The following is a 24,059-nucleotide window of genomic DNA, read 5'->3' as shown; positions in this document are numbered from 1 at the left end:
AGAAGAAGAGAGTCTGCTGCAAATTAAAATGCGACAGTCTTATTATTGTGTGACGATGCGTCAATTAAAGTGAAATTGTAAACTCTCAAGCACACTGAGTACTTGAACTGAGCGAATCGAACGATTGGCGGAACAGAGAAATGACAAAAAACTGATTTGAATTTTTTTAAACTAACTATCAGCTTAAATATACACTGCCTAGTGCTTGTTGTCTGGAGTCAAACTCCAACAGAAAATTAACCTTCATACTTGTTGCACGAATACAGTTTCAGGGCGCAACATGAAATGTATGGGAAATTAGAAGATCTCGATTCAACACTAATTCAACAAACTAACTATTGAATTTTTTTTAATTTTTTATACTGCAATTGAATATTATCGACCCAAATCGACTGAGCAATAAGCGCTCAAAATTTGATGTTTTTCTTGACGCAACCGATTTAAAGTTTTTCAAAGTTTTTTTTTTAGGGTGCCAATGAAAATGGTCATCTCGAATTTCAAAAAGTTACCCCATAAACAATGTTCACCACCTCGAAAAAACACGCTCTGCAAAATATCAGCTCAATCGGACTTAAAGGAGAGTGGCGCAAAGCGATCAAAATTTATTTTTTTTGAAAATCGAAAAATCACCCAAGGGTTTTCGAAAAAAAAAATGTTATGCCAAAAGTCTTAAAATTGCATGATCGTCGAGATTTAGTGTCATATTTGGAGCGCCCTTATTAGTTCCGCTTATGTCGAACCAGCCTCACTTTAGTTTTTGTTTATTCGCCAAATTTCCGTGGGGGAAGTTCAACATAGCGGTTTGATTATACAACAGGGGTTCGCGTAGAGTCAGCACCACTGAAACGCGTGCGTACGATACTAGCGCGACCCAAAATTTAGTTAGTGAATAAGAAATTGTAATTATAAACATAAGATGAAATAAAAAGTACTGAGCCAGTCGGGCCAGGGTGTAGTATGATTAGTATGCTGGATAAAATTATACCGCGTTGTCTTTTTACTGCCTGGTGGCAAAACCAGCGCATTTGGTGACAGCGGTGGGATGCTGTCCAAACACATTTCGTAACACATTTCCTTGAAGATAATCTGGGAATCGAAGAGAATCCCTAGTTGAGAAAATGTGCGAAGATAGAGATTGTAGTGTAAGAAGAAGAAAATCGAAAAAATATGAATCGTAAAACGTAAAGCAGTACAAGAAGTGACGTTCGAAAATGAACATATCGTAGTGAAAAAAATGTGGGAAATTATTAGTATAGTTAAGCCAAGTAAAACCATCCCCCTGTGGTAGTGGTAGAAAAATGATTCCCGCACGGAGTCGGTTGGAGAAACTCATTTGGTTGAGCCATCGTTGTCTGCTGAGAAGTTTGATTCACGATCGATATTTTCGCTGGACTGTGGCCCCGAGATGTCTATCTACATCGGATCGAATGTGGTAAACTATCCGTTGGTGAAAGGAGGAAGACAGGAACAAACGTTCTCGGAAGAGCAAATGTGAGCCGGACAGACAGTAATCTCGCTGCAATACGGATCTAACAAGGTGACAATCTAGAGGAGCACTAATTTCGGTAATACTAGACATAGGAGCTATATGATATTATATAAACTTTCCCATAAACCATTAAATTAAAAAAAAAAATCCCAAAATAAATTTATAAGTCAATTAATTCATCAAGGGAAATAATCGTATTAGATGTAGGGCAGTTATTTTTATGTCAATATTTAGACGATTGTCATACTTGGAAAGTATTCAAAGTTAACATAAAGTATCTAAATCAGATTCCGATTTTTATAAAATGGAAAATTTGCATTAAAGTTCATGAGAAACTAAAAATGTGGGTTAAAGTTATATTATCAAACATATAAATGAAACTGAATAGCGCTGAAAATGCGAAGAAAACTAATGGAAGAGGCATACACACCCTTCAAATATTAGGCTGTCAAAAAAGTCCTGCGGTATTTTTTTTTGAATTTTCATTTGTTCATAAAATTAGTTACAATCATCTGTTTTAAGTCAAATATGCGCCGTTTTGTTCGATGACTTGTTCCCAACGAGATGCCAACTTCATAATACCCCTGTTATAGAAGCTCGCTTCCTTATTGGCAAAAAACTCGGATAGCCAATTTTCACATGCCTCTTTTGTGGCTAACTTCTGACTACCTAGCTCGTTCGCCATGGACAAAAACAGGTGGTAGTCACTTGGTGCAAGGTCCGGACTATACGGCGGATGCAAAAGAACCTCCCATCCGAGCTTCCGGAGCTTCTGGCGCGTCACCAAAGAAGTGTGTGGCCTGGCGTTGTCCTGATGGAAGACAATGCGGCCTCTGTTTATCAAAGATGGCCTCTTCTTCATGAGTGCTACCTTCAAGCGGTCCAGTTGTTGGCAGTACAGGTCCGAATTGAGCGTTTGGGCCATAGGGAAGCATAATAGATTATTCTTTGACAATCCCACCAAACACACAGCAGAACCTTCCTGGCCGTTAATGAGGACTTGGCCACCGTTTGAGCCGCTTCAGCGGGCTTTGACCACGACCGTTTGCGCTTCACGTTGTCGTAAGTGACCCACTTTTCATCGCCAGTCACCATCCGCTTCAGAAACGGGTCGATTTTGTTGCGATTCAGCAGCGATTCACATGCGTCGATACGGTCAAAGATGTTTTGTTGCGTCAACGTGTGTGGCACCCATACATCGAGCTTCTTTGTGAATCCAAGCTTCTTCAAATGGTTAATAACGGTTTGATGACTTATCCCCAGCTCTTGGCCGATGCTACGGCTGCTACTATGCCGGTCTTTCTCGGCTAATTCAGCGATTTTGTCGCAATTTTCGACGACAGGCCTTCCGGAGCGTGGCGCACCTTCGACGACCTCTACACCAGAACGAAAACGTTGAAACCATCGTTGTGCGGTGGAAATGGAAACTGTATCGGGTCCATAAACTGCACAAATTTTATTGGTAGCTTGAGATGCATTTTTGCCTTTGTCATAGTAGTATTGTAAAATATGTCGGATTTTCTCTTTATTTTGCTCCATATTTGCGACACTATAACTCACGAACGACTTAACCAAACAAAACACTTATAGCGCGCAAAAATACCTTTCCAACAAGCTATAGTATGACTCGATACAATGAATACAACTAGAACTACGCGCTTACAACGACATCTCGCGGAAATACCGCAGGACTTTTTTGACAGCCTAATATATGACGAATGAAATAAAAGTGTAAACAAGGGGATATTGATAAACGTATTATACAGGGTTTTCCAACCTTAAATTCTGAAAGTGAATTGAAATAAAACACACTTAGAATTCGAATTTCGATGAAACTTTTATTTCAAATTAAAGTTTGGTTTATGCCATTATGTGTGAAATACAACATCATTCAAATGTCCACCTAGGGCTTCCTCGCACACCTTGATCCGGAACAGGTAATTTTCGATGACTTTTCGGCACATATGGGGCGGTATCTTGTTGTTGAGTTGGCATAGACATGGTCTTTCGCATAACTCCACAAAAAAAAGTTTAGCGGGTTCAAATCGCATGATCTGGACGGCCAATTGGCATCACCAAAACGCGAAATTATGCGCCCCTCAAATTTCGTTCGCAATATGGCCATGTTCGGTCGTGTTGTGTGGCACGTGGCGCCGTCCTGCTGAAACCACATGTCATCTGTATCCATATCTTCAATTTGTGGCAATAAAAATCGGTTAACATGCGGCCATAGCGCTCACCATCGCCAACAATTGACATACAATATAAAAATCGAACATATACAGATATACACATACATATAATTCGATCAATTTTCCAAAAACATTATACAATGAAATGTTAGGATATATATGCAGATATTGAAGCCACTCAAGAACACATTTTAATACAATTGTAACCATTTACATATTAAAAAAATTGCATTAAGGTACACTGGGGCAAGTGGAATTTGGGGGTAAGTGGATCAAATATAAAGTAAACAAATAACAAAAAATATTTTGCTTTGTTTCCACACAACATCTGCCAAACAATCAATAAACATCTACTAAACGTACTTTTTAGTCGTTGTGAACCACCAGACGCAACCAAATATTGCTTTGTTTACAATCGCATTTCTGCAGCTGCGATCAGAGTCGATTACGCTGTCAGTAAAATTACATTTTCGACGATCGGCAGTTCGGAAAACTGGTTACATTTCACTACTAGGTAATTGAAAAATGCTTATTTTTGTGTTTACCGATACAAAATGTGAAAGATTGTCTTTTTACTATAAAAATCGGCCTGTTTCCACTTGCCCCACATGTTTTTGTAATTGGGTTAAGTGGAATACGTGAAAGTAAACATTGCTTATTGAATGTTTTTAATCTTTACAGCCACCGGAAGAATGGTTCGCAAATACATTCGCAAGCGTTCTCCTGCTAAATACAGTGGACAGGACTTGACAGATGCGATGGATGATGTAAAAAACGGCAAGATGAAGATAAAAGCGGCAGCAAAGCACTTCCGAATCCCATATGCAACACTCTTCAAGCGAGTGAAAGGTCTGAGAGGCATTAAAAGTATAACGGGAGGCCGACCCACTGCTTTGCCGTTGAAGGTTGAAACACAGATCGCCGACTGTATCAAGAAAATGGATAAGTGGGGCTTTGGACTATCCAAAGAGGAGACAATTTTGGCAATAGCAGAGTACGTAAAAGTTAACAAGCTTCAAACACCGTTTGTAAGCGGTGTTCCGGGAGACGATTTTTTCCGGAATTTTAAGCGCCGGCATCATCTATCGCAAAAAAAGCCCCAAGCCGTTGAGGTCGCACGGAAACGAGGAGCTGATCCTTTCGTGATGACCGAATACTTCAAGCTCCTAAAACAGGTGACCACGAACGTTCCTCCAGAGCAGATATATAACATCGATGAGACTAGCTTCTGCCTCGATCCGAGTCGGGTTAAGACTGTGGGAGAAACTGGAAGAGCTGCTCATCGTGTCACGGGCGGTTCAGGAAAAGAAAATTTTACTGTATTGATGGGAGGAAATGCGGCTGGTGACAAATTACCACCACTTATTATTTTCAAAGGATCCAACGTATGGAACAGCTGGATGGCTAGTAAATGTGATGAATTTCCTGGAATAGTTTATGCTGCAACCAAAAACGGCTGGATGGAGACGGATGTTTTCGCCAACTACTTCGAACGGTCCTTTCTGAGCGCTACCGCTGAGGGACAATTGGTCCTACTTTACGATGGCCATGTATCACATGTTTCTCTTGCTCTCATCCAAAAAGCAATCGAGAATAATGTTGTGATACTCAAACTTCCGCCCCACACAAGTCATCTCTTGCAGCCTATGGACCTGGCGGTGTTTAAACCATTGAAGCAAGACTATGACAAGTGCGTTATCCAGTGGCAACGGAATCACTATGGGACGAAGCTGTCTAAATCAGCTTTTTCAAACATTATCTCCAAAGTTTGGAGATCATTTGATTCACAAATAATTAAAAATGGGTTCCGCAAGGCCGGCGTATACCCGTTTTCCGATAAGGTGATTCCGGAAGACAAATACGAACCGAGAGCATGGGCACGTTTCATCGCATCACAGCAAGCAGCTCAAACGTTAGATGACAACACTGTTGAGATCGTCGAAGGATCGAAGAAGGCGCTTCCAAGAGTAACAAACACCAGAGATGCAGCTTCAGCAACTTGTAATTGCATTGCTTCCTCAACAGGGAATGACCAAATGGAAAATGATAATCCACAAAATAATTCTTTTGAAGCGATTCTCCTTGACCATGTGAAACAGATTCCTGTTTCCAAAGCGCAGAGAAAAAAAGTTTGTCCTGGGGCAGAAGTTATAACATCGACTGATGCCGTTGTGAAGCTGGAAACGATCAAATCGGTTAAAGAGGCGACACAGAAAGCAAAGCGTAAGAGAGCTTCGAAGAAATCATAACTGTGGTTAGCGATGTACCTGCTATTTTTATCTATTGACCTGATTTTGAAGACTTGCGAAGCAATAACGATATTTATTGCATTTTTTTTTTATTTCCTTAAATGCATTGATTAATTAATTTTGTATTATCAAAGAATAAAAGAAAGTGAATACAGTTTGTTTTATTCATTCCCAAACACCTTTTTAACAGAGTTTAACTTGTTGTAAACATAAAATTCCAGGTTTCCACTAACCCCCGTATCAAGGGGTAAGTGGACTTTGGGGACTTGGAGATTATTTTTGGCCAAACTTAAAATCTAGTTGAGGAATTCATTTTTCGGTTCCATATATTAATAGCTAATCGGCTACAGTAGTGATGTGTATAATTCGTTTTGAAAAATAATCAAAAACAGGAAAAATAGGACACTTTATTTTTGAAATAATGGTTTTTGGGGTTCCACTTGCCCCAGTGTACCTTATACAATTTATAACATTAAAAATTCAAATAATATATCAGTTATATAGGAAAAACTAGCCGTATGAACCAATTTTAGGGAAACTTTTCTAGTTTCCTCTAAAACTCATTAAGTAGGGGGAGATGAAGCTTGATTTTTTTTTTGACAAAAATCGACGCTCTGGGACTTTCTTTGGTATACGAGACGAAACATATGGTTTTGGGTGTCAATAAAAATAGTTATCTCGATTTTTCATTCGGAACTTGCTGCAAAATGTTGATTTGCATGATAATATACCTTATACAAAATATTAGCTCATTCAGACTTCATTTACTAGTGTCGCAGACGCTGAAATTTGTGTTTTTTGAAAACCGAATGTTCGCCGAAAATCGAGGTTTTTCAATAAAAATTTGATATCAAATGTCTTAAAACTGCATGACACGTCGAGACTAACAGTTATCTCAAAAAAAAAAACACTAAATCTCGACGTTTCATGCAATTTTAAGACATTTGACATCGAAAAAATATTTTCGAAAACCCCGATTTCCTTTACTCCCCCCTTGGGTGATTTTTCGATTTTCAAAAAACTCAAACTTTGACCGCTCTGCGCCACTCCCCCTTGAGTCTGATTAAGCTGAAATTTCGCATAGAAAGTTTTTTCGAGGTGGTGAACGTACTCGTTGATCACAAAAACTCTAAATCTGGAAACCCTTCCACCCACTACCTCCAGCAATATTTCTCGTAATCTGTCCTTAGTAGTTGTTGGCATGTTCGGTTTGCTCCACCGAAGAAAAGTTTCATCCACTGCTCTGCAACCGATGGCCGGAATTCATTTAGGTATGGTACTTATTTGATGAACGTGACTATTAGACAATTTCATTTGTGCTTCTGACTGTTCTGTCCTTTTCATATGTGTTGCTGCTTCTGAAGCTGCTGCTGCAGCTGCCACCCTTCACCCTTTACTGGTGGCAGCAATGAGAATGCGATGAAGATTCACCATCTTGGCAACGAGCACAGCTCATCTCTGCAGCTGACGAACGCATTCCAACTGAGAAGTTTTGTTGTCTTTTCCCCGAGCGACTTTCCTTGCCTTCGGTGAAATGGCTACAGGAAGTTCCTAATGTTGCAAGAGATAAGTTTTGCCGTCACGAACTGTACAATTTGCGTCAAACTGCATGCAGAAGACGATGCGTTTCTATGGGATTGTTTCTCGAGAAGATGGAAGTTTTGCTGATTTGGTTTTCTTTCCTTCGAAATCAAGTACATTCGAGTTACAACTGGGCTCACAACTATGATGTTCAATGTGTAATGAGTATTTGAAGTTTAAGCTTAGCCTGGTCCATGCTGGGAGGAAAGAGTTTCTAATTCCTCTTAACAAATAAACACTAATATGACCGCCTGACTGAACAAATGCAGATGTCAGAGCGCATTTCCACAGCTGTTCACACACCACATGTGAGCAGTTAGAATCAACGGGAGAACGGATGCTAGCGCATGCATAGTCCCAAATAAATAGCAAAATCTGCAAAAAGAATCCCAAAATACGAGTGAAACATTCCGAGCAAAAGAATATTTTAACTGTTTTTATAGTTTTTTTTTCGTGTTTCGCCTAAGCGCCATTTCCTTGCAGTGCACAGTGCAAATGCAGACATTTGGAGATTTTCGCCTCAGAACAATATCTTGTACCAAGCCGGAAAGCGCAAATGGGCCTCCCCTCGAGCATTGGATAAACACGAAAAAGGTTAACGCTGCATATACAAACTGCTGCAGTTGCAACGTTTCGTTCTTTTTTTCTTCTTCTGTTCGCCAGAACGCACACATTTACTTCTGGATAGAATCCAAATGCAGAAAACATAAAATAAAAGCTTAAAACTGACGTTATCTCATAGATTCGAGTCCCGTTCCACCGTAATGGTGAAGGCACCACCGAAAACAGTACCCATAGTCGAAAAAAAATCGCTTCGGGATATCTGCGCTGAAGCCGTGGCTGTTGAATTATATTTTTTTTGCCAGAGATTTTCACATACACGCGTGAAATAACGGCGGGTTCGTTACATGAGCAATGACTGACACGAGGGGTTATGCTGATCCTAAACTTTAGATCGCCCGCGCTCCGATGGTAGCGAATTACACCAACCACGGAGTGTTCACCCTGTGGTACAATATTTTCGGACAAACTAAAATTTACTCTTGTGAGTTTTTTCTCCTGCGTTTCGATGGTAGGATCGACACGGCGTGTTAGTTTTGACTCGAATACCATGGTGAATTATTGAGGGATAGTTTCTAAAGTGAAAAGGATTCATTGCGATCTCATAACCACTCACAGAACCCCTAGCCAACCTAAAAAATTGATATGAATTTCAACCTTTCCCAATAAAATGAACTATTCCAGCACCGCTTGCCCGAAACGACATCTCTATCTGCTGCGCTTTGGCCCCGTTGCATTCGCACCAGTGTTACCCACCATATACGCGAAAATCCGAACCACCAGTGGTGTCCTTTTTAACCACCCTGATGCCACCACTACTGACTGCATTTTACAGCAATAAAACCATGTTTTACGTCTGTTTGCAGTTTTTATTCCTCACTCCAATCCAATTTTTTTTTTTGTTCGGATTGCGTTTGCCGCACTCCGATTAAACGAAAGAACTTTAAGCGATTTGTCCATTTCTGGTCCGCAGTGCGTTGCTATCTCGCAAACTCTGTCCGGCTGGAGCTGGACTTGACTCGAAAATTGACTTGGCTCCACTTTTGCTGAGATCGTATCTTGCTGCTGCTGAAGTGATACTGCTGAGTAGAAATTTATGGACTCCTATTCAATTTGGCAATACTTTGATGCGTCTAATGGTTGTCTTTCGAGAAAGGCTTTATTGAGCCCAGCTCAGGCCATGAAAGACAGACGAGCTTTCGAAGTAAAAATTGGCTATAAATTTTCGTTTATTGTTTACACGTTTTTTTTTCTATAGTCGTTCGACATCACATTCAACTGCATCACAATTTTGCCAATAAACTCGGTCCATGACTACAGTTATCCTAGCGATTCACCAATTATCTATAACTCCTTGCTCGCAAGGCTTCTCTTCTTCTTGGCGTTACTTCGGCAACACTGGCCACATGTCTTGCCGTTCGCATCCTTTAAATCTAAGCGACCTTCAGGATACTGTGTTCGCCGTTAAATTAGACTAGCTCGTGGTTCATCCTTCTTCATATTTAGTTTTCCTGTACACCACAGTCGATTATTCAGGGCACTCCGGGCTCGAGTTGATTTAAGCTTCTTCACACTTCACACCAAGAAAGTAGCCGTGAAAAGATTTTACAATATTTTTATAATTAAACAGATACCAGTTCACCTTAAAACATTTAATAGTTTTGTTTCGTTTCCTTATTCATCCAATAGTACATTTCACATAGTCATAAGGGCGGACAGAGTTTTCACAGGGCACAAGAGGATACACACGTATTGGTTTCGGAAGGATACATAAAAACATACGGTACTTAAGGGTGAGGCCAGAGTGAGCGCGACACGCGATGCGATGCGACATAGTGGCCAGAGTGGACGCGATTGAATGCGACAGACATAAGCGACAGATGTAAACAAGAGGTGTTATTTTCATTTTGTGTACAAGTTTTGAAATAGATTCTGACAAAGAATATTTAATGTTCGAAAGCGTACGTAACTTTTTCTTTCGGAAACAAAAAAGACTTCGGAATCCATTCAATCAATAGGAAAAGAGGAGAATACGGAGAATACCTTCAACTATATCAAGACCTGGTTAAAGATCCGAACAAATTTCGCAACTATACCCGTATGAGCATCGAAACTTTCGAATATACCAACTTTATTAACACTCCAATTGAGCCTGACGAAAAACTTCTGATCACATTGAGGTAAGAAAATATTCAAAAATTATCTTTATGTTCGATTTTGAATCTCTTTCCCCTTCACGTAGTTTTCCGGCATTATTTCACAATCCTTTTTTCTGTGTTTTCTAGGTTTCTTGCAACGGGATTATCGTTCAATGCACTATCATATTCGTTTCGCGTCGGAAGATCAACGGTCGCTGAAATTGTTAAGGAGACCTGTTTTGCACTATGGGTTAAACTACAGCCCCTTCACATGCCACAACCAACTGAATAACTTTTTTTTAGAAATTGCGTAAGATTACTGGAAATTGTGGAACTTTCCCAATTGTTGTGGCAGCATTGATGGGAAGCATATTCGAGTACAATGCCCACCGCTTTCCGGAACAATGTTCTTTAACTATATAAAGTAACCCGACACACTGGCCAGAGGATCTCGCACGACTTCCGGACCTGTTAGACTTCGCTGTCACAAAAAATATTAATAGTAAACGAATTCGATCGAAGATTCTTCTGAACTTATCATCTGATCACTCACCAATACTCCTGGAATACTTCATAGAAAAGAAAGTGAAGCAGAAGTCATCTAATCTCACTAACTTTTCAACGAACTGTACAAAATATAAGACATATATCTCCTCTAACAATCTCGACCTACCCCTGGATAACGAACATCATATCGAGGACGCAGTTAACCAGCTCAGCGTACTCATGAAGAATGCTGCGAAGATAGCTACACCACCTATGAAGACCCAGAAACACAAAAAACTTATTACTGCCTCCCACATAAAAGCAGCAGTTGCAGAAAAGCGACGACTAAGACGTATCTGGCAAAACAAACGATCACCAGAATCTAAAAAACAATTCAATGTGGCACAACGTAAATTAAGAAAGCTATTACAAGACGAGAAAGATGAAAAATTCCATAATTACTTGACTGAATTGTCGCCAAATCAAGATACTAATTACTCACTATGGAAGGCAACTAAGAATCTAAAACGACCTCAGTTACAGTTCCCGCCGTTTAGAATGCCTTCTGGTAATTGGGCCAGAAGTGACGATGAAAAAGCAGCAACTTTTGCAAACCATCTTCAGAAAGTTTTCACTCCGAATCAATCGGGACCAAATCAAGAAACGCTCGAATTTTCTGGTGCTACAAACCGAAACAAAATGAAAATCAAACATCGGCTGGTGAGACATGTTATCAAAAATCATATCAATGTGAAAAAGTCACCCGGTATCGACCACATCAACGGAAATATGATCAAGGAACCTGACCTAGCAATTAAACATCTCACGATAATTTGCAACGCAATGACTCATATAGGATATTTCTCACAAGCATGGAAAATTTCGACCATCATTATGATTCCTAAGCCAGGTAAAAACGCACAGAAAGTGGAATCTTATAGACCTATCAGCATCCTTCCAATCTTCTCAAAAGTATTCGAAAAAATTATCCTAATGAAATCAGCGCCCGAGATTGAAAGATTAATCCCGAATCACCAATTCGGATTCAGAGCAAAACATGGCACTATTGAACAAGTGCACCGATTGATAGAAGAAATTCGTAATGTATTTGAAGGCCACGGATATTGCTCAGCGCTCAAGCATTCGATAAAGTCTGGCACGAAGGACTGCAGTGCCTCAATCGAATGAAATTAAATATATCGGTGTACATCTAGACCGCCGTCTAACCTGGAAGAAACACAAAGCAAAGAAAACGCAATGTTAATAATACATTTGTTAAAATCTAAACTTCAAGGTTGGACGGAGGAGAAATTCACCATTAGTCATCAATATGTGATGATTCGTTGCTTTCGATCGAATCGGATCTATTCCTGCGGGTAGTATTGGTGCCATAAACGTGCAGCAAGACTGTCTGTTGTAGTTCCATGCGCAGTTGTAGCTTGGCAGATGAATTTATTTTTTTCACATGGGATAGCAGGCTAATGAAGAAAGCTTCATCTTCATCTTTCTCTGTAATATATGAAGTTTTATTCTCAAGCAGTTCAAGCTTTCGTTGTTCTAATACCAGAAGTCGTTCTGCATTCTTTCCGTAGTTCTGTTTAATTTTTTTCGCAGGAGCCAGAACTGATTGTACGGTGGATGTCTCGGCTTCCTGGAACATTTCAAGTTGACTCGGTGAAACTTCGAACCTTCCAAAGCGTCGATGTCTTCGTATAAAACCGTACTCTCGCTGTCGGTCACCAAAAGCTTGAGATTACCACTGCACTTCCTGGGCTTCATTTGTTGCTTCAAAAATAGCAAACTGCTGATGCATGGCCAGTTAGTGGAAATGCTTTCTTCACCGGGATTCCCAGATCTTGACTGCGGCAGCTTTCGCAGTTCACGGCCAGAAGTATCCCGTAAATTTTTCCATTTTTTTAGCAGCATACTCTGAAATTCGAAAAATCGTTTCAATATATATTCAAACAATTTCATTTGTCTCACTTACCAGTGATTCCTAATTCATCCGAAACTTCTTTCCAACACTTACTAACAAGAACCCGGTTCCTGTAGTTTCGAGTTTGCTGATTCCAAAGTGCACTTTTTTGAAATATAGCTCCGATTTGTGCTTCCACTTCCACAGACACATCTTCTTCCGCCATGATGTAAACAAATAATAAAACTGACATTCACTTGTCGCGTGTTCATCCCGCGAAAAAGCTGTGCATGTCGATGTTGATTCTGTGTCGCGCAGAAATTCGCTTGTCACGTCGCATCGCACCGCGTTTACTCTGGCATATGAAATAGTTTTTTGCCAGAATTGAATAAATGGAGCTTGCTCGCGCGACAACGCGCGGCTTGTCAAAAATCACGTAGTGTCGCATCGCATCGCATGTCGCGTTCACTCTGGCATCACCCTAAGGCAGTATTCTAGTCTAGAAATTTGAAACAAAAAATTCTTCATATTTCTGGAGTTTAGACGTTCAATATGTAACAAGTCGGTTGAATTGAAGTATATAGTGTAGAATATAATAACTATCTCCATTTATAAGACTGGCTATTTCAACTTTATTGTTGTATTCAGGCGCGAGACATTCAAAAAACTAAAATTCCAGTGTTTCATAACTATAGAACCAGATAGAAAAACTATCACTCCTTTACAATAAACGTCAATTTAACATGAATTACGATAAGTTCCTAATTCGTAGGTCATCTCTAGTCCTCAATCAGTTCAAATAACTCATTCGGGGTGGTTACGACCAAGCTGCGTCATGTTGTAGTGTGTATCTCGTCCTACGCAGAGGATACTGCTCGTTTAACCTCTTTGACTCACTCATACTGCTTGTAAGCTGCATCTACTATTCGTTATATACTATGCAAAAACAGCAGTAAATGATTCTGAAGTACTTCGTTGCACTTCTGAATCTTCATTCGTGTTGATGGTAAACTATCTAAACCAGGCCTTTTTTACGAAAGTTCTCCCCAAATCGTAAAAATCCCATTTTTAAAGCTGAGAGCTTGAGCTTGAACTTGGATAGACTGTACAATTCGTAGTTGCTTCCCGTGATTGACCTGAACCAGCGAAATTACACAAAGAACACACCGAATGACGCTTGGAAGTAGCAAGTCTTTCTCATTGTACAAGTTTGGGTGATTCGAACTTTAAATAGTCAATAACGACGCCGACCACGTCCTTACAGTCACCAGGGGAAGGGAAGAAATGTTGGTATGATTTTCGTCGCCCGAAAGCCAAAAGGGTCGTCTCTATAGCGTGGCTTCTGTGTTCAACATGGAAGAGATAGTTGTTAGTGGGTAAGGGTAAGAGTGATGTGATTATGTATATGCCAACTATAACACTCGACGAAACGAAATTTCGAATATATCTTTTATTTACAACACACGGCAGAAATTATTGTTATGTAACCTTAGAAGGGAAACCTGTAAAAGTAATTGTTCGGCTATATATTTATTTATCGCACGTACTCGAAATCTAATCGCAGCAGCGGAGAGTTAATTTCAAGAAACCTGGGAAGGTAACCGAGAGTACTCTAAAACCAATCGGAGAGGCGATTATTTCCATTCCATTCATTCCAACTTCATTCCTGAGAAGGTAACCAAGGGAACTCCTCTAAAATCAATCGGACCGTTAATCTTTAAACGTATTCTTCATCGAATTTCAGTCGCGATGGCGGGAGAGAATTAAAAGATTAAAAAATAAAAAATTAAATAATAAAAGAGTCCTAGAATAATAGAATTGTAGAATTAAATAATTAAATAATTTAACAATTCAAGAATGAACGAAATGAAGAATCAAAGAATCAAAAGTGACAAAGAATTGTACAAGAATGTACTCAATGAACGGTTACTTTCTTATATAGGGGAAGTGGGGGCTAGTGGTCACACTAAAGGTATGTGGTATGTGAACTCTGGAAATGGACATCATTTCCAGAGTTCACATACCGCGTTTTACGAAGAATATTATATAGTTCAATTTATTGTTGTTCAAGATAGCAAACGGCTTTTATCATGAAAATTCAAAATAGTATCATCATTAGAAAGAAAGGCGAAAATCTAACTTTTTTTTTGCTTGGTGGTAAAGTGGTCACCTAGGGGGGGCAAAGTGGTCACTCGCACATATCAAGCTAAATGGGACAGATTTACGCGTTTTTTCGTCCAAATCTGTTCAAATCACATTTGATATAGTAGGTACATTTAAGAAATAAGCTTGGTCTATTCACCTATAGTCTCAATTTAAATTTCCTCATGCATACAAAAATGTGGTAAGAAACACATAACGTTCCGCATAATGAGGCTTGGTTTAGTTAGGGTGGCATACTTTCCTTGCCACAAAAGGAACCTCTTCAAGAGCAGCATGTGATGACGGATATCAGCTTTAGTAAACAGAAAGTCGTTATTCCCCTATGACCACTTTGCCCACCATGAAAGTTATTTCTATGTTAATTAATCGCTGAGATTAAACAAAATATCTGTTCACCTCTCCTAGAATATGTGAACAGTCGTCCAAACTAATGATGTGTCCAACATATCAGATTGAATAAATTAAATTTCACGAGAAATTCCTTAGATACCATGCGGACAGAATTACGGCCGAATGACTATCGAGAGAGCAATTTCTGTTTTTTTTATATTTTGACATGCGACAGCACTACTGGAGTACAGGGCGACTCGAAAGTCATTAAATGCTTCAAATATAAGTGATAGTTATAGTACCAAACAATCAGGTGACCACTTTGCCCCCCATGACCAATTAGTTAGCTATTCGTTTCCTTTATATGTTTTTTTGAAGTTGTGTTTGATAATCCTGATATAAAATCCGTATAAAGAGATTCAACTATCAACAATTTCTCAAGGATCGTTGTTCCAATACTCTATGTGCCGTAGAGAAACATATTACGTCACGAAACCTCTCGCGGGGTTATTGCACGTTTCACCACTTAACAGTTTAACAGCTTAACACACGATGAGCGAGCGACACACACACTCCAAAAATCCCATTTTCAAAGCTGCGAGTCAAAAAACTTATGTGGAAGCTAATCCCATTAGTTTGACTATTTCAGGAGAACTTCTCTGATGAAATGAAATTCAGCTTGAAGAGCTTTGGTTTGGAGAGAATTTTCTCAAAAAGGCCTGGTTTAGATAGCTTATCATCAACACGAATGAACAGTCAGAAGTGCAACGAAGTACTTCAGAATCATTTACTGCTGTTTTTGCATCGAAAAACAATTCGATTATTGGGTAATTTGGCATCAATTCATAAAATCTGGAAGGTCATGACATGATTTAATGATTAGAGGCTTCGTGCTCCCGTGGCCGAGTGGTTATCGTCAAACCTAACATGCCGGGGGTTCGGGTTCGATTCCCGTTCTGGTCGGGGACATTTTTCTTCAAAGAAATTTCCTCTGACTTGCACTGTGGTCACGCGTATTCTAGAGCTTGCCACTCAGAATGCATTCAAGGCGTGTTATTTGGCATAGAAATCTCAACTAAGTACTAATGAAAATGACGCAAGTAATACTACGTTGAGACGGCGGAGTTCCTCTAGGAACGTTAGTGCCATGTAAGAAGAAGAAGAAGAAGGCTTCAGATTCTGGACTGGTCAGCTTGTTTATCAAATCAAAATCCTGTAAGGAACTTATGAGAAGTGATCGGACGAATAGTAGATGCAGCTTACAAGCAGTATGAGTGAGTCAAGGAGGTTAAACGAGCAGTATCCTCTGCGTAGAACGAGATACACACTACAACATGACGCAGCTTGGTCGTAACCACCCCGAATGAGTTATTTGAACTGATTGAGAACTGAAGATGACCTACGAATTAGAAACTTGTCGTAATTCATGTTAAATTCACGTTAATTTTGTAAAGGAGTAAGAGTTTTTCCATCTGGCTCTATAGTTATGAAACACTGGAATTTTAGTTTTTTAAATGTTTCGCGCCTGAACACAACAATAAAATGAAGATTATTATATTCTACACTATATACTTCAATTTTTACATATCTCATACCATACCGACTTCTTACATATCTCTGGAAACTCAGAAAAAATGAGTGGTTCTATAGTTGTGAAGCGCAGTCTACATCACAGAAAGGACTTTTCAAAAATCCCATTATTTACCGTGTTATGGCCATTTCAATTATGCGGTATCTAATCTGGTACAACCCTAACAATCAACTTCAAACGCGTTTTTCTCGAAACTATTTTTTTAAAAACGGCGTACTCAATATCTCAAGTTCTACTGAACCGATTTTTGTCGAATTTATATGAACACAATCTGTACGCATCTCTCTATCGCATGAACCAATAAAAAGTCATATTTTTTAAATTCAACTATTTAAAAAAAATCAAGAAAACGTAAATAAAACAAATAACATTATATCGGTTATTTCATGAGATAGAAAAAAAATTGTTCTACAAAGATGTCTCAAATATTGTCGAACTATGTTTATCTCTATTTATAAAGATAAGAAAGTTATATTTTTTATTTCATCGACAATTTTGGTCACCCTATTTTTTATAACATAAAAATGAGCGCTCTATCATGTAACAACTTTTTCGAAGACAGTTTTTGTCTAGTGAATTACTGTCGAGCTCCAAATGCTAATTTCCACCTCCTGGACCATTGTGCAGTGGGTTCGTTGTTTGCGCCTTCTGGTGTGGGGGTCAGTGGGCGCTATTCAAAAACACTGTTTAACTATCGAGGGAACATTCGAAAAGCATTATTTTCGTTGATAACTAGCTTACATTGGAATTAATATTTACCTATTTTAAAGACAACGAGCACTGTTGAATCCATCCATATATTTAGATACCGGAAGATGAGTAAATATGAACACATTAATCATCTAGCTTCAATAACTCTATAACTGGGAACCGAATAGCATATTACAACCCAGTTATTCGGATTAAGCAATTACTCCATTCGCAAATACATATATCATGATTAACTTTCCCTATTTCGGATCTTTATTGCAGTCGATAAATTAAATTTTGCCAAAACTATCTGCCCTCGATGATTGCCTATAGCTCCGGTGCTAGCTTAGTTCGCAACCCCCTAATTCACATCGGCCTTCTACCCTCTCATTTCCGAAAGTACCACCAGAAGGACCATCACAACAAAAGCGTATACATTAACAAAATAATTTATCTAACGATACACGTGATACTTGAGCGGTAAACGAATGCTGATGATTCGAGTACGAAATTGAAGCAAAGAACGACCCTCAAGGCTGACCATTGTTACGGCTTTCATTTTTCCGCTGCCTTGTTCCTCCTGTCTGATGTGGTTTTGCATACTTTCGGACTTCGGACATTCCCAAACCCAGCACAGATGAATAGAGAGGTGAATTTTGGTTTACTCACTAAACTAATAGAATATTTTATTGTTTCTTGCATGTGTCCGTCCGCCCATCCGTGAAGCCTGTGGTCAGAGCCGATGAAGGAAAGTTTCGGTTCGACCCCCTTCCGAGTGGACGAATCGTTCTGCCTACCACGGAGTTCCGGAGTAATGAGTGTTGTGTCCGTTCGACCCGTCGAAACTGGCCAACTGTGCTCGGCACTCCAGCGTCAGATGATGGCAACATGCAACAACAAATCGGACCAGGAGTTATTCTCCGGATAGCATGAGTGTGTAACTTTAATTTATTTGCGGAATGGCTACCAAAAGACAAATTACTGTATAATTGTTTCTACAGCCCTTGTTTTGTTGCTAGGTTGGTACTTTGACTTTCCCCGGGTGGGTTAGCATGGCCGGATTTCGATTGCCGGAATGAATTTGCTGGAGAATGAAAAATTTTTGTTACAATTTTGCCGGTTCAGGGAAGCATTGCTGGCCAAATCTCGCCCTGCACCAAGAAATGGATTATGCTAACAATTTGAACACCGCTCGGGATTGGGACAAACATTTAATGAAGTTGTCAAAAGGAGGAAACCATGCTGCGTTAAATGAACTTTTTTTTCATTCTCAAATCGAATTGGTGTGAAATAATATTTGCCACGTCTCACGTGTCTTATGTGAACTATCGCGATATATGCCAATAATTTCGCATAATCAGTTCAATTCTCATTTCAAGGGCCTTATCAAGAAACTACACTCGGATCACATCAATATTAACCGAGAAGCCCCTTTCTTGTTCAATAACTTGTACACCAAAAGCATCGACCGCTCGAGACGGGGAAGCGAATTCAATTATATTCCTTTTCATAAGACAACACTGTGTGTGATTAGAATGCAAATGTGAGCGTATCAGTACATGGATCTTTTTAATCTACCAGCTATCGTAAGTCTTAGGAATGGTGGGTGGTAAAATAGAATACTTTGGGTGAATTTTTAATGTCTCCATATGTATTTATGCGATGGCACCAGCGACAGCCCTAGCCCGGCAAACGCATAACTTATTCATCTCGAATAAAATATGGAATTGTCAAAAGCACTTAAAACAGGCTCACTTTCAGGAGCCAACTCGAAATTAACAGCCCTCGCCCCCGGGTCTAGTCTCCCCGAAGAAAGGGTAGTTTTGCGATACGACTTACACATCCCTTCCTTCCCGCAGGCTTGGTTTACGTTTCCTTGGTGTTTATATGCATTAGAGCGCAGAAAGGGGGGAAATGGTTAGTACTTTACAGAAAGCAAATAGGATCGATCGTTTGTATACCTTATGGCACTCTACAGTTTATGTGCTCCAAGCTGTTGCAGGTGGATGGAAATTTGTGGCATAAAGCTAAAGCCCATCCGACAGTGGGCTGATGAGTCATTGGCAATCGATTAACTTGTTGAGTGACACGGTTTAATAGCGACCCTATGGAAATTTTTAAACGTGTAAGGGCCAGCGTTTCTTACAATTTTGGGAGGTATTTTTTTCGAAAGGGAATACTTATATGTTTATATAAGTTACCTTTATTATCATATGTTATACTGTCAGTCACCGGTGACTGACGCAGTCTGAGCGAAAATTCGGTGTCAGTCACCGGTGACCCCTCCCACGATGTTACCCCTCCAATCAAACCCTCTTATCAAGTCTTTTTTTTTGTTTTCTAATGGAAACTAAAACTTACTGGACCAAAAAAAAATCATTGTAATATTAGACAAAACGAGCAAGAAATCACACAATCTTAACGCGTCTCGAGTCAAAAGCATTGTTTAACCCCTTATAAGTCCGTGGAAACTAAGCTAGGAATCGACTCAAACTTTAGAGAATATAATCCTTACATGAGGAAGAACGTTTATTTACCTTTGATGAAAAATAAACTATTGAAACAGTTGAAATCATTGATGTCAATATAGCTGCCACTGCCCGCTAACCTCAAAAACACTGTTTGACGCTGCCTTGTAAGCTTACTTTATTGCACCTTTGGTTATGTAAAAATTGAAACAATATTTCTAGTGCAGCGAAAAAAAATTTATATAGACTTACAAAGCAAAAATAGAAAATTTGAGTTTTTTATCAAATACACCATTCATTTTATTGAAATAAAATGGGTGGGTTATATCTATCATATAACCGCAAGGTTAACGTGGGACTATCTTAGCTTAGCAATCATTTGCTTGTATTGATAAAATTTTTGATTGAATGAAGTAATTTCCGAATTCAATTGAATTCAATATATTTGCTTTGTGAGTGAAAGGATTGTATAATGCCATGCAAGGTCAATTCATGCATTGTAAAAAGTTATGTTCTTCGTTACAAGTAAATTTCATGACAATCCTTTTACGTTTGATGTGATGACATCTTGGTTTAGAAGTCTGTATTAGGTAAACACATTTCAGTCGGAACAAAAATAACCCCGAGTCGGCATTGCAAATACATAATGCCGACTTTCCCGACGCTGCTTGGTTTTGAAGTCTGTGTTAGGGAACACATTTCGGTGAGAACAAAAATCCCCGTAGTTTCATGTATTTGCAATGCCGATTTCTACAAGGCTGCTTGGTTTTGATGGCTATATTGGGAAACCGTAAATCGGGCCAATCAAAATGAAGCAGTTGGGGCGTTTAGATAACGCTTAAAATTTTACAGTTATTCAATTATTTATCTAATGAAAAATAACATTTCATTAATTGCGATTGAAGCGTAGAAATATTCCGTATCAATTGATGCAAACATCTTTCCGATCCAGTAAGAAATGTCCGAGTTATAAGCATTCGGAATCTTTAATTTTTTCCTGCATATTCTGTGTCTTAAGTTTTCATTTTACCCCCCGTATACTCCGGTTAAACGTAGTCCCACGTCAAAATTGTAAGGGGTTGTATATAAGACACGACCGCATTTTCGACGTAGAACTACGCAATTTTATAATGCAATCCGCTTGTTTGCCACTTCCAATATTATTTTAGAATACATCGTTTTTTTTGCAAAAACTTCTTAGGTTTTTTATTGTTACTACTTCAGTAGTAAAAATTTTTATTTGAAATTCGAACATTTTCAAACTGATAGGCATGGTCTGGTAAACTGATAGAGAATAATATGAATATCGCTACCAGACTGTAGATTTACATATTAGATATATAATATATTAATATATTACATTTACGATTGAACAGCGCTGCCGACCCGCACCATAATTTCCCATTCCCACTCAGACATCGATCACAAAATATAAACACTTTTGCTTTTATATTCCGCTTGCGGTGGAATCGATCCCCACAACATTCAACAATAAGGTATAATGACAATTTTCCCAGGTTTCTCAGTTTAAAAGTACGTTTTAGGGAAACCTATTCCGGTCTACACAACGACAAGCAAGTACAAAAGTACCCAACACCAAAAAATACCCTGAACTGCATGTATCTGCAAAGCGGATCCCCCAGGCACATTAATTTTGAAGTCCGTGTTAGGGAAACACAGCTCGATGGGAATAAAAATACCCCCGACCAGCATGTATATTCGCAAAGCGGATTTCCACAGGTACATCGATTTTGAAGTCTGTGTTGGGGAAACCGTAAATCGGGCCAATCAACCCTTGGCAGTTAGGGCGATTAGATAACGCTTGACATTTTACAGTTATCCAATTGTTCATCTCATGAAAAATAACATTTTATCAATTGTGATACCCGCGTAGAAATATTTCCTATCGATTGATGCAAACGTCTTTCCGATCTTGTTCGAGTTATAAGCATTAGGGTGGGTTTAGACTAGTGATATATTCATGTGAAGAAATATGATGAGATTTATAGAAATCGCATTAACCGATTACACTAGCATGAACTTCTATAATGAATATATTCATATTTTCGGTGAATTTATTCACCTGAAGTAGAACTGCATACAACTTTAGTGATTTCTCACCAGTGAGAAACTCACAAGCGTTTACATATGCTGAGTTTATTCAAGTTATATATACCTCGAATAAGTGTATCATATTTATTCTCACCCGTTTACACCTATTTTTACGTGAATAAATCCATCTATAGCTATAGATCTCCCTTATGTAAACCCGCCATTAGAAACACGGAAGGGAGTTCTTCCAGTTTTCATGAATTTAAACCGTTTAGAGATTAGCGAATTGTAATGTATAGCATATCAAACAAATCTTAGAGAATTTCCGATTCGAATTCATTCACAGTGAAAATAGTTATTAACGTTAAGTTTATTTCATAAAAACGTGACCTGTTTTCTGATTTGGCACCCTTAATGTAAGACGTAGTCCTACGTCAAAAATGCTAAAAAAAGAATAAGCTTTCTCCGTACAATTACCGGCACCTGGTGGGGAAAAAGTGAATAAAGAAATAAAGTTAACGTTACTAGCTATTTTTGCTGCGAACGGATTGGAACAATTTGTATACCAATCGAATTGGAAATTTTCCAAGATTTGTTTGATATGCTATTTATACATTACAATCCCATAGACTGTATATGGTTTAAATTTATGAAAACTGGAAGCATTCCCATTTCTCCATACATTCACAGTGAAAATAGTTGTTAACGTTAACTTTATTTCACAAAAACAGGAAGTGGATTATATCTGTGGTAAAGGGCGAACACGAAATTATTGCGACACATTCAACAGGGCATAACTTTTTTACCATTGGGTAAAAATCAACCAAATTTTGCACACTTTCTCATTGATGTGTATTGTTTACATGCTGTCAAACTCTAAGTCGTGTTTTTCGATTCAACGAGAATGGAGGTGAACCAACGCGAGTCGAGAGAACAAATTCTTTCCAAACACCTGGAATTTCCTGACCTGTCGCACCGGCAGTTGGGGAAAATGTTGAAAATTCACCATTCAACCGTCTCCAGAGTGAAGCGGTTCCAGGAGCGGTTGACGTTGGACCACGGCAAAGGAGCTGGAAGAAAACCGGGACCGGAGAACAAAAAGACGGAGGGAAAGGTGAAGCGGATGATTAAAGCAAATCCCAACGTCTTAAGCCGTGATTTGGCTAAAAAGATCGGCATGTCGCAGAGCCACGTCCAGAATGCAAAGAAGAGAGCTGGACTACATACATGCAAGGTACAGAACTTCCCAAACCGGACTCCTTGCGGTTTGAGGAGTGAGCCTTTCGTGACAAAGGGCACAGTAAATAGCGAGATCTACAAATCTGAGTGCCTCGAGAAGCGCCTTTAGCCGTTCTTGCAGCAGCACGACGAAGCTCCGCTGTTTTGGCCAGATTTGGCATCATGCCACTATTCTAAAAGTGTCCTGGAGTGGTATGATGCCAATTCTGTCCATTTTGTTCCAAAGGACATGAACCCGCCAAACTGTCCGGAGCTGCGCCCGGTGTAGCAGTACTGGGCAATAATGAAGCGGGAACTTCGGAAGAGCAAGGAGACAGTCAAAGACGAGAAGGACAAGTAAGAAAATGGAAAAAAAAACTGAGAAACTGGTACCGGATGACACTGTAAAGACTTTGATGGAGGGCATCAAGCGAAAATGCGCTCAATTTTACACTCAAGACTCCATCGATTAACTTTTCTTTTAATTTTTGAAGTAAAGGGTGTGTCACATCAAATTGCATCACGGAAAAAACGCTGTAGAAATTTAATTTTTAGGAATTATATCTTCAGCTTTCGCTTATAATCAGATTAGAGTGTACAGATCACGTTGGCCATGCTTCACTGTCAATTTTTCGTAAATTTGGAAAAATGTCGTCGAACGAAAAAGAGCGTCGTGAATTAATCCTGTACACTCATTTCGAGAATCCGGAGTTGTCACATCGGGACATCGGTAAGATGCTGGGAATCGTCCAATCCACGGTCAGCAGAGTACTAAAACGATACTTCGAGAACCTAACCATCGACCGGAAGGTGAAGAACGGCAAAAATGAATGCTCCGTCAGTGAAAAAGATCACAAGCGCGTAGTTAAGCAGTTTAGAAGTGGTCCGAGAAGTTCGGTCCGGGATGTCGCCAATAAGCTGAATTTGTCAAGATCA

At 39.2% G+C, this 24,059-nt stretch overlaps 1 protein-coding gene across 1 annotated transcript; it reads left to right on the top strand.

Moving 5' to 3' along the window:
* The first annotated feature begins 3,926 nt into the window (after positions 1–3,926).
* Positions 3,927–6,378, top strand: LOC129768127 (uncharacterized). The gene is made up of 2 exons (XM_055769565.1): positions 3,927–4,195; positions 4,363–6,378. The coding sequence occupies exon 2, from the start codon at positions 4,374–4,376 to the stop codon at positions 5,928–5,930; it is 1,557 nt and encodes a 518-aa protein (XP_055625540.1). The 5' UTR covers positions 3,927–4,195; positions 4,363–4,373; the 3' UTR covers positions 5,931–6,378.
* The last annotated feature ends 17,681 nt before the right edge of the window (positions 6,379–24,059 follow it).

The sequence above is a fragment of the Toxorhynchites rutilus genome, chromosome 2, assembly GCF_029784135.1.
Source record: "Toxorhynchites rutilus septentrionalis strain SRP chromosome 2, ASM2978413v1, whole genome shotgun sequence".
Taxonomy (NCBI): domain Eukaryota; kingdom Metazoa; phylum Arthropoda; class Insecta; order Diptera; family Culicidae; genus Toxorhynchites; species Toxorhynchites rutilus.
This window is presented reverse-complemented; position numbering and strand designations above follow the sequence as displayed.

Coding starts and splice junctions, on each gene's coding strand:
- LOC129768127 (XM_055769565.1), top strand. CDS start 4,374: ATGGTTCGCAAATACATTCGCAAGCGTTCTCCTGCTAAATACAGTGGA.